The sequence below is a fragment of the Zonotrichia leucophrys genome, chromosome 6 (genome assembly GCF_028769735.1).
Source record: "Zonotrichia leucophrys gambelii isolate GWCS_2022_RI chromosome 6, RI_Zleu_2.0, whole genome shotgun sequence".
Taxonomy (NCBI): domain Eukaryota; kingdom Metazoa; phylum Chordata; class Aves; order Passeriformes; family Passerellidae; genus Zonotrichia; species Zonotrichia leucophrys.
The window spans coordinates 7211472-7223652 of record NC_088176.1 but is presented as its reverse complement, the minus strand read 5'-3'; the positions used below and the strand labels follow the sequence as shown (position 1 = coordinate 7223652).

Sequence of the window (12181 nt, the reverse complement as noted above, 5' to 3'; positions counted from 1 at the left end):
CCTTGCTCGAAGTGTCTGTGCACAAGCTTGACTTGGTAAATGAAATTCCTTTAGACTGCCAGTCTGAAATAATGAATTGTTCCCCCAGTTAATTGTATTGCTTTGATAACAAGGAACTATGCTGGGCGTAGAGAACATAATAAATGAATTTCATCAGATGATTTGTGTGACATTTTGAAAAATGATCTTCTGTAGCAACCTGATTTTAATGGAATTCTATCAACATGCCAGTACATCCCAATATGCAGTGTTAGACCTAAGGATTCCTTTTTGTTAGTTGTTATATTAGGTGAGGTTAGCTTAATACATACAAATATATTTTAAAATAGCTTATTAAATTAAAAAATCTGTTTGCTAATAATACTCCTTCTGCTTAGCATAGTCTCTAAGCCTAGCTGTTGAAGATGGAGTTACATCTAAGCAATCATCGAAATGTTATTTAGGTTTTATCCCTGAATTTGCTAATACCTAAGTTTACTGCTTAAACTTTAAAGGTGCCTCAAAGATTTCAACAATTTAATTTGTCAGAGTCCAATTTTAAGCATCACTGGCTCATGCCATGAAGTATTTGTGTATGTGAGAAAAAACAACTTGATTAATCTTGGCTCTTACATATCCTGAAATGTATCAATGATAATTGTACTTAGTGTTTTACAGTATCATGCATTTTTAAAATCTGGATGCACATTAATTACTTCTTGCAACTTTTTTGAAACTTAAGAAAGGTAATGTTACCAGTGTGCAATAGCATAGATTTTGCAGAATCCTGGAAACCTGAATTAAATCTGACCATAAATCTAATACTATGAAAGGAGACTGTAGCAACACTTGTTAGTGAAAAACTAATTTTTGCACAGTTTCTTAGTAGATAAGAGCTGTAATGAGGGACTGCATGAAAAGTATTGCAAAATTGGAATCTGTGTAATAGATAAATTGAGTTTGATATTGGCTTGAGATAAGGAATAGAGAGTGCCTGTTAAACATGGTGAAAAGTGTTTTCAAAGGTTTCCTTGGACAGTGGTGGTGTTATTCGCTGGAGAATGAAAGGTTTTGGGCTGCATGGAGAACCAGCGGCATCCTTATCTACATTTTGGGTATATGTAGATGGGGTTTTTGTGGTTTGTTTGTAGTAGAAAGTATAAATGATGTGAATACTCCTAATCCATTTGATTTCAATATCACCTGTGTGAATTTAAAAGCCTAGAACTACCCTGTATTAAGTGTTTTGTTAATCACAGCATTTTAGAAGTCACTAATTTCTAGAAAGGATGCAGTAGCAAGGAAATGGAAGAGTAAATTCTTAAAATATTAGCTTCTTAGGTCTGGAAGGGAAGCAGAATGAGGAGTGGCTGAGGTCACTCGGTCTGTTCAGCCTGGAGGAGAGGAGACTGTGGAGAGACTTCACTGCAGCTCCAGCTTCCTCATGAGGGGAAGACCCAAGAGAACAGCCTGAAGTTGTGTCAGGAGAGCTTTGGGTTGCATATTAGAGAAAAATACTGCATTTAGAGGATGGCTGGCACTGGAACAGGCTCCCCAAGGGCAGTAGTCACAGCACTGACAGTTCAAGAAGGACATGGACAATGCACATGGTGGGATTCTTGGTAATGTCCTGTTCTGGGCCAGAAGCAAGACTTGATGATCCTTGTGGGTCCTTTCCAACTCAGAATATTCTGTGTTTCTACGATTCCTAAGCATGCTGGCCTGTGCCCTTGGCAGTACCCTGTTAAGATTACAACAGGCCGTGAAATATCAACAAATTAACCAGAATCCAAACCAGAAGAGTTTTGGTGAGTTGAAAACACTTAGAATGTACCTAGGCCATCATGGTCCATTACTTCTTTACAGATCTGTGCTTTCTAGAAAGATATTTTCATATCTTTTTGTGGTAAATATTAACCTCTGGATATTCCCAATTAAAGAGGCATATATATATATATATATATATATATATATATATATATATTGCAAAGGCAAATATTCAGGGATACAATGTTATCCTAACTGAAGTTTCTGTTTCTCATTTTCTGATTTGATGATTTTATCAATTTCTAAATGCAATGCACATATATTTAATATGAGAAAATTCATGTCAGAAAGCTTCTGGTCCACATAAATGGAAAATGGTCATAAAGAGAGGTCATGCTAAGATCACACAGCAAATCAATAAAAGACACAAGTGGAGCTCAGTTCTCCTTATATCCAGTCTGGTGTCTTAACTGCATCCTTTTCCTTCCACTGTCTCTTCACTGTTACCAAGAGGCATTTAAGAAAGTGAGAACTTGCTATCTGACTTTGAAATGAAACTGATCACTTCTGGGAAAGTACATAAACTTGCCTTGAAAGAAACCATCACGCTGCTCTGGAATTCTTCTCAGGAAAGCTGAGCATTAAATTTTGTTTTTCTTTTATTTATCTTACAGGTCTTGCAATTGCAAGTGCTCTGATAGACATTTCACAACAGAAGCCTGCGGACTGTAAAGATAAGAGTTCAGGAGTCAGAAATCGAAAACATCACCTTTCAACACGTCAAGGAACTTGTGTCTGAGAGTCAAAAACTACAATTGTATATTCTGTAATGTTTTCTTTTTAAATGGCTTCCATTGAAAGCTATACTACAGCCTCAGTTTTTATGGAGGCAAATCTATGGATGAACACATGAGGTACTGTGCTCTGTTTTAGTCACACAGCCTGCTATCCCCCAAAGCAGAACTAACTTCTGGTAGGTATCAGCATGCTTGATGAGCTTTAATAAAGAGTGGATCCTGGTAGCAACAAAAACCAAAATAAAATACCGAGTTTTCTTAATCCTGAACATATCAGAGCAGGGAAAAATCCTTGGACATATCTAGGAGAAACTTCACTTTTTTTTTTTTTTTTTGTAATGAAGAAACAAATTGTATAATTGAAAACTGAGCAAATTCCAGGAATCTAAAGGAAATCTTTGTATCGCTTAATGTAACAATGGGAATTGTACAGTTCTTTCCTTGTAATTGGCATTAAGATTTCTTTCCAGCAAGCAGAAGCTAAAGAGAATAATTTGGATTTAAGTGGTTTTTTATCATTGCCCAGAAGAGGTAGGCAGCTTTTAGCAAAGGTGTATTCCAAGAACACCACCTGTAATATTTGAAAGATAATTCTATTAAATACTATGACTTGAGCATTTAATGATTATTTTTCTTTACATTGGAAAAAAACTCATTAACATAATTTGGGCTGCAGAAGAGTGATGGGTGGGCTTTCTTTTCTGTACCTCAGAGTTTGTCCTGAATTAGGGATATTTTACAAAGAGGGTTCTCCATGCCAGCTAAATGATCAGCAAAATTAATTGAGCATGGAAAAGCTGGTTTACAATATTTTTTCCCAAGACAGTCTCCAAGACTGCAAATCTAAGGAGAGTTGAACATGCTGTTATTCAACCTGCTCCCATTTCAATATTGAAATTTTCTAGTATCTGTATATTGTCCTGACCTGTAAGCAGAAGAGATTAATCCCAGTCAGCACTTTGGCCCTTGTTTTTATAATAAAGTGTGGATATTTTTTCCCTCACAACTGCAGAATTTCATCTCATTGTCACTTTAGCACCTGTTAAGGAATTGCCCTATATAAATAAATAAATGTTTAAAAATCCATCTTGCTGCCAACATTAGCTGTCAAATCCCACAACCAGTGTGGAACCTCACACAATCAGTACTCAGCAACAAAAAGCAGATGAAAGAATTTCCTTTGTGAAGGACTTTGGTCCTTTGGGGGCTCAGTAACCACAACAGATAACCTGGCAACCAGCTTTAATAGCCCTTGCTCTTTTTATTTACTCAGAATTCATGCACATAGAAAAGAGTAAGAGAATGCTAAGGGGCAGGTAGCAGATGTGTCATATTCTCATTTATGCATTGCACACTGACAGAGTGTAATATGAAACCAGTAGTTTTGTACAAGCTTGTTGAAAGTATAGTTTCTCAACTCCAAATTTGCCACCATCCTAGTACAGGAGAGTGATACAGAGGTTTAAATGTCTCATGTAATGATAGACTTTTGGTAAATATGAAAGATATAAAAAAGATAATTGATGTTTACTACTTTATCTGTATTTTTTATGTTCTTTTTATTTCAGAAAGATGATGACATTTTACTGTTTATAGTTGACTTCATAGTTACTTGCATGCCATGGTGGTGCAGTAGCAGTAATAAAGCCCTGTTGTGAGTTGTGTTTATTTCCTAAAGCCATTCATACATACAAGTACTCAGCTTAATTTGGATGAGGACTAAATGTAAAAAATAATTATTAAAAAGGAACAATTGTACAGTATGTAGTTATATCTTATACAGGAGTATTAGGTTGCATCTAGCCATGACTGCTCTATTGTTTTGATAAATTATGCACTTATGAATTATGGTATAATTATTTCTTATACTGGCATGATTGTTTCAGTATTTTCATATCTTAAAATAAGATTATTATCTTAAAATAATACCATCTTGTGACTTTTATTGCCTATTCTGACCTCATATAACCTAAAACTTTAAAAATTCATTTTTAAAGGTTCTGTTGGGAACTTCGAACCAGTGCTACTTAGCCTAGTGAAAAAATTGTCCTTTGAAAACAGCCCTTTCTGCCAGTTTTAAAGTTAATCTGTTCAAGTGAATATAAACTGATGGGACTGGTTTACATGATGCACACACTTAGGAAAAAGAAAGAGCCACTTGTCGGGAATATATTCCAAACTCTGTGTTATCCTCAATCTAAGCGTTTCACATAAGAACTATACAGTGTGTTTTGTGAATGTACTGGAAACCCCATCCACAGAAAGAACATCCAGTCCTGTAGGAGAGCTGTGACTGTGCTCACTCATACAGGATCACATTCCTCTGTATCTCAAGCAGAGTTTGATAAATACTTGAAAATCAGGTGTGAGTTTTAAAGGGATAAAATATTTTACTGCACATTGAAGATAGGCAAATAGCCATCAGCCATTTTACTGTGTTTTCAGGTAAAATTGTTATTTTACTCTACAAGAAAAGCATGTTTGTCATGGGATCATTCAGCATTTCCCTTCACTCTGAGAATTTTTTTTCTAAAGTGTCTTTCTACTCCCAGGATCCCTGATTGCATGCAAATTAGTAAATTCATATAATAATGAAGTAAATAAAAAAATACTTATCTAATGGCCACACTTAAGAAGTTTGCAAACACTTACCAAAGCTTTCTTTTTGGAAGGTATAAATAGCATAAACGTCTGATAACTACATTTTGTTAGTTGTTGACAAGTGCAAACTTTTTGGTAATGACCACTGTACATCAGATGAGATGTTTTATGAACAGTCCCATTATGATTGTGTCAAGAAAAGGCCATATTTTTTTTTAACCCTGTTGTCCAATTTAACTTTGGAACCCTTTCTTATAGTCAGAAAATGTTGAATGGCCTGTTTTACTCTTAATGTGATTTATATTGGATGAAAAATAAATAAGTGCTGTTCTGGTAAGTAAGGCCCAGTGAAGTTCTGATTGTCAGGATTCAACCTCCCCCTCCTCAGTCTGTGGATTCTGCTGAGGGAAATCCAGCAGCCAGAAATTACTGTTCCAAATATGAGATAGCCTGTCCATGGTAACATGGGTTTAGTACTTCAGTTCCTCTTTGTATTTCTATATTTATATAAAATCCTGAAACTATTTCAATTGAATTTGCACACTTCAGAATATTTGCTTCCATTCATTACATTCCTATGAAATGTAATGAAATGTTTTTTCACCTGTACAAAAAAAAAAAAGGTTATCAGTATGTCGCCACTATTAAAATTATTTAATAAAAAAGGTCAAATTTTTGACATGTTAAGGCATGAATATACCATTAAGAAACATTCAAATTCATCTGATTTGAGAATTTTAATAGCTGACTGCTCTTTTTATACATAGAGTTTTCTCTCATCTTCCCAAATCAAAAGCATTTTGACAATTTCAGATTGGGGTATGGAATTTGTTATGTGTAAAATCTGCAGCAATAATTTTTTTCAAAATAATTTAATGTATAGGCTGGAATCCTGATAGTAAGAATTTTAGTTTGGGATCACTTTAACAGATGTTCAATCTTCATCCATTATAATTTTCCTGGATTCATATAAATTATAAAATCATTATGTATCTAATTTCATTATCAATTTTTTAAAAGGCATCTGAACGGTTTCTTGACAATAAAGAAAAATTCTCTCTTAAAGGTGATTTACAATCCCTCTTTTTTATAAACAAAGTTGTGCTGTTCAGAATGTTCAACATTACTGGGGAAAATGAAATAAATTAACTGTATTTTTTCCACTCTCTAAGGTGCAGAATTACCTGAAAAGCTGCCGTTTGCTGATACATATTTCAGATCTAGAATAAAGTATGGAATATCCAAGGCTATTTTAGGTGCTTATAACAAATAATTACAAGCACAGAGATGTCTGCAGGTGGCCAGAAGTTCCTGTGCTCTCTTCAGTTTTAATTCCTCTTTAAATACTAACAACAGAGCACAAAAATGGCAAAAAAAGTCCTTGCACATTCTGGGCTTGTACAACTCAGGGCCATACATATGTTGTTTCGGCTTTTCCTTATTTAAGGCTATTTTATTTTCATAAGGATTGTTTCTATTTCTATATGACTGCCTGTATGGCCACATGTGGCCATTTCCATGGCTGCAGGTATTTCTGATATGAAAAATCATCATCTTGTACATATAGCTGGAAATCTAGTGGCTCCCTGAAATTTATTGTGAGGCTGAAAAGGGAATAATATCACCCCGGGCTTGGTCATGTATGCTGAAAGTTGTTTGTGTCTTGAAACAATATTTCTGTGCCCTGGCTGATATGATAAAAACTGCCTTTTTCTACAATGAGGAAGCAAGAGCAGAACCAGTGGGCAAACCAAACAATTATTTTTGAAGCATAACTCTGTGTGTGTGTGTGTGTGTGTGTGTGTGTGTGTGTGTGTGTGCCTATATGTATATATTATAAATATATAAATATAATGGATTATGTAGTTGGTTTCACAGCTGATCTAAATCAGAACATTCTCTGTTTCCTCACATATTCTCACATATTACATTGAATTATATGAAGGCTAACTCAGTGATTGTTTATGTACATAATAACAGCTCTTTCTGCAGAAATAAAATCCTAAGTGTGTTTGTCCTTCTGAATGAGGTTATAGAAGTGTGCTTGAAACTGTATAGAAAATGTTATTAACTATCAGTTGTTATCAATTATTATCAATTGGGTATCAGTATTTTCAGCATGTCCAAGACTGAGTGCAGAAGGTGAGGCAACTCCTGTCCTTTTATATCTTTCTTTTTCTAGTTTATTTGCCTGTAGCAGTTCTTATGTGCTAAGATCAGAGTCAATAATACAGAAAGAATATTAATTTTGACAGAATTGCTATTCATTTAACAATAAGTTATTCTCTTTCTATGATATTATCAAAACAATGCTTAGCTATGCTATTTTCCAATTTTAGTAAATGCCTTTTTCTAAAAGACCTTTCACTGGACAAGAAGCAAGAAAAAAGTAAGCTGGAGCTCTTCAAATACTCCTAAAAGATATCAGAAACATTCTGCTGAGGATTTGTGTCTTTTTAACAATTATTCTAAGGTCAGTATGTATAAAAAGTCATTTTTACTTTATGATTCTTAGGGATTAACATGAAGCAAAATTTATTTTTTCATGTGAAGTCCTGATGGTCTCTTAAGACATTCAGTTGTAAAATATAATTGAGAAAAAATAAACGTAGTTTTGGAACACAATGTTTAGGATAACCAGCATGGATGTTTTCATGAAAGAACTCTACACAAATTTTCTGTTTCCTAAAACTTCCTCTCAGACATGAAATTTGTCAATACTCCTGCAAGTCTCCTCTTCCCCATCCCTTCCCAAAGCACTAAGAGCCAAATGGTCAGGTATAAAAATCTTTTATATATCTGAATGCAGGTACATTTGTTTATTCTTCTAAATAGATGGTGGAAGTATGGCCAGAAAAGGTTTCCTAACTGAATACTTAGGCATGATAAAATTAACTTTAATTAAATTTAAATTTATTAAATTTATTAAATTTAAATTAAACTAAATTATAAAATTAAAATAAAATTAAAATTAACCTAATAACATGGGAATATTTAAGATTAATTAATGTATAGAGAGTACTCAGAGCTCTTAACTGATCTAAAAATAACAGTCACTCTAAGAGTGCTGAGTGTATTTTAGTGACTAAGTTTTTTAGTATCAGGTTCATTCCATAATTCTAGGTGTTAGTGTTTTACACCACAGTTTGAGACACAATTTTAAAAAGCAACAACCAAACCAAGTTATTTGCTGGCAGATATTTAAACTCTGTGACTTTTCATATAACAATGGTCACAGAATTTGTTCTTGATTCTGCTTATTGATGTCATTTTACTTTTCTGGGTAAATGTTTTACTAGTCTATTCAATTTACTGGTATTTTTTTATTATTTGGGCTTATTAGATGTCTGATTTTATATTATTTCTTCTTTGTTTTTCTTCTTCAAGTAGCCATTTTTCATTCAGCACCTTCTGCCTCATTCCCAGCTGCCCAGACCATAGGATCCCAAAGGTGCTCCACTACTTTGTCCACTGTAGGCTGAAAATGTCAGTGAGTGTAGCATTTTAATCAAATTGAAGACTATCAGGGATAATGCATTTCCATGCCTTAATCCTTCATTTATATTAAATGGGCCTGAGATTTTACACCTTCTTTGTTCTCCATCTTCTTCATTGCAAATTGTGATTATGCCTGTTAAAAAATGTCCTATGGAGTTATAAATGCCTCCAGTGTGGCTCAAAGGCCACAATATAGCATTGTAAGATTTCTTAAAATCTTGAAGGGTGTGTATTCGTTCTGACTGTTGTGTTACATGTCTTCAAATACATTATGATTATTTAATATTTGGAAAAGTTCTTGTTCCAGAATTCAAATTGGTGTTACTGAAATGTTCCTGCTTTATTAAAACACAAAACCAACCCCCCAAAATGTAAACCCTTCTGAGAAAGCTTTTTAGGCTTTCAGAAAAACACAGGCACTCTCTCCACTGACTTTTACATTGCATTTCTGAAAACCACTTTCCACTGCTCTGAAATTTTTTCAGCTATCTGAAATCAACAGAATTATTCTGTACAGCCTTTGGCTTTGTTTACCTCCGTCTGCTTTTAATAATTTAATGGCAACCCTGTCAACACACGGTGCCAAGTTCTTCCCAAAGGCTTGTAATTGCCTCTTGGATCCCTTCAGAGCTGAGCTCCACAAACAGCTCAGGCCCATCCCTTTGTAACTTTCTGCTTTGAGAAGAAAGGATTTGCATTGTTCATCAGATTGGCAGAATAATGATGCTCTTTGCTCCAGGTGAAGATTCTGCTCTCTTCTCAGGCATTCATGTTCCTTCTCTGCCCCACCCTCTCCACCACGCCCTCCAAATGTTCTGAAGTGGCTTTGTCTCTTGGCATTTTGTTTTGATTCAGTCTCATCATGAACCTGATCCAGGTTCTGAAGACATGCAGTCCTTTCCCCATTCTGGTTCTGATTCCTTTCCAAAATCATTGATCTTGCCTCTTGGGAGTGTACTGTTGGTTTCTTCAGCAATTCTCCTAAAGCATGTCCAGTCATCTTACACTTCATCTGCACACTCAAATAGAAATCTTCCAAAGCTTCAAACCTGTCCTTAGTTGCTCCTCAGTTTCTCTAATTTCTCAGAATGTTTGTGGAAGTTTTACTTGTAGCATATATGTTTGTCTCTGCTGGGACAAGGCTGTCTCCTGCAGAGACATTTACAGTTTTAATATCCAGCCAGCTGCTTCCACTTTTGGGGCTTTTCTTTTACCGTATGTACTTAGATTGTTCCATGACCTCAGGGTCCATCCTTTCCTTGGACCTCTCTATTATCTGCCTTCCCAAGATTTAGTCAAGTGTTTTCTAAGAATTTGTTCTTCTTTATGAAGAAAAGGCCTTGAATTCCAAGAAATATTGCTTTAATGTGACCCCACTCCTTTAGCCTGACCATGTTTTTACAGTCAGCAGAGCTTTAATAGCCAAATGTGTGTCCAAGGTATTGTTTTATGCCACGGTCCAAGCAGCTCTAGCTAGAGCTGGTGTGCTAAGTCATTGCCTAATTTCTGTGGTGCAATAGATCTGGGGGCTGTTTTCTGCAATATTTGGAGGATTAGAGGGAAATGTTTGAGAAATCGAAATATTTTAAGCCAATGATTCATATTACTGTAAAGATGTTCTTTTATTACTTAACCAGATTGCCATTTCATAGGTTTTGCCTCTTACTGTGCCCCTCCCAGTCCCATAAAAAGGAAAACATGCAACTTTATGTTCTCTTCAAGACTGAGACACTGAAATTGCTAATGTTAGACTATGTTATCATTTAGTTTATTTAATTAACTAATCCATTTTTCAAAAGAGGCCTTTAAAATTGTGCAGCTTAATGGCACCTCAAAATTGAAGCACTCAGAACTTGCCATTTACCTTGTCTTGTTCAACCTTCTGTTACAACAAACTGCATTTTTTATAAGAATTACCAACCCACAGGGAGTGCTTTGAGGCCTGGGTGGCTTTCACCTGCTTTGCAAAACCTTTCTTTGATGGCAAACAGCACAGGACTGCAAGAGTTTCTTTATTTGTGTTCCTGTGACAGTGCAATGTGCAAGCAATAGTTTTGCTGTCTGGGAATATCAACTTGTTCAGTTTATAGTCTTTAAAAATGAAGGCCAACTGGAAGGGCATCAGTAGATGTACCCATTAAGATTACAACTTCAACAACAAAACCAGCATCACTAAATTCTAAAGAAGTAAAAGTTAAACCAGGGAACAACAGAATATTCAGCTTTCTGATTTCTCTCATGGCTCTTAGGAGTGTGATGTACAGGTGAAGGTCTTTTTCACAGGAGAAGAGACAAAATGAAGTGCTTATCTAATTTATATTTACTCTAAAAGGTACATCTGTGCTCACACAAAAACACACATAAATATATATATATATGGATCTCACCTATAAAAGTATTAGTTTGGATTAAGGTCAGTGGTCTTGCTTGCAAATATGTAAAATGTCTTTCTGCATAAAGAGCGTGGTGTCTTCTAAAGGTTTCAGGAGTTTTCCAACTTTCCTTTCTAGTTTTACATCAAATAGCTAAAAGGAGGTTGTGCTTTATGGATGGATACTATCCTTATGAGGGAGAAGAATGAGCCCCTGTGAATTCTCTGAGACCTTCAGGCTTCCAGCTGAACAGAAGTTTCATTTTCTTCATGAAAAGAGGTCAAGCAAGGTGGTTTTAGTCTAAGTGGCTGGATGTGCCACCTCTGCCCCTCGGGTTCTAGGCTACCAACAGCAGGATGTGATACTGAGATCAAGTTCTTTTTCTTGAAATTGCCCTTCTGAGGTACCACATCAGCAAAAAACCATTGTGAAATCCAGAGTAATGGCACAGATTTATAGAAACTGGGAGCAAGCCCAAACCTTTCCTGTGGCGCGGGGATTTGTTTTTTAAATTTATTACTCTGGTGTTTGTATTTACTGGGATCATCTTGTTATCACAGCTGCAAATATATTCCATTGCATCAGTGTTTTGTTTCCCTTTGGTTTTTGGTTTTCCCTTTGGCTGTAAGGATACCCCTAGATAGCATCAGTAGTATGGTGCAAATCTCTCCAGCTAATTCTAGGTGAGTTAGTCTGGCTACCAGAAGGGTGCAGCTGCACCAGCACTGTCCTGCACCCCTGCTCATAGCTTGCTGCTCTGCAGAGCTAATTAGCTCCATGAGAGAGCACAGGAGCCTGGCACTGGGACAAGCCAGCTTGTTCCCAGCCAGCTCAGGTAGCTCTGCACATTTCATTTAATTTTTTTCCTGTCCAGTTTTGAGGTTAGTAACACTTGTTCAGTTACCTTTAGTGCCAAAGCAATGTAAATAACAGCCCCACTCCAGGAGGACACTCAGTGCCATTGAGTGACATTTTCCTGCAGGATTTCTTCTATGAGCCAGTGAAGCAAAACAAATGTTAGGATATTCATATTAGTAAGTATATTGTGCCCTTAAAAAAGTCAGTTACTCCTTCTCCTGTGAAGGCTGGCACTAACTGGCCTGAGTCATAGCTTAAAAAAGCAACAATCAGAACTGTATCACAAGAAAAAGTGACCAAGGCACAGCA

General features: G+C 35.8%; 1 protein-coding gene across 2 annotated transcripts in view; it reads left to right on the top strand.

The window, feature by feature from the left end:
• The window catches only part of ATRNL1 (attractin like 1), a 440678-nt gene extending 434475 nt beyond the window's left edge, over positions 1–6203 (top strand). For both annotated transcript variants that reach the window (XM_064716242.1, XM_064716241.1), the window contains one exon: positions 2421–6203. In XM_064716242.1, coding sequence (XP_064572312.1) covers positions 2421–2545 — 125 coding nt within the window. In that variant the 3' untranslated portion in view covers positions 2546–6203. The remainder of the gene's footprint in view (positions 1–2420) is intronic.
• The last annotated feature ends 5978 nt before the right edge of the window (positions 6204–12181 follow it).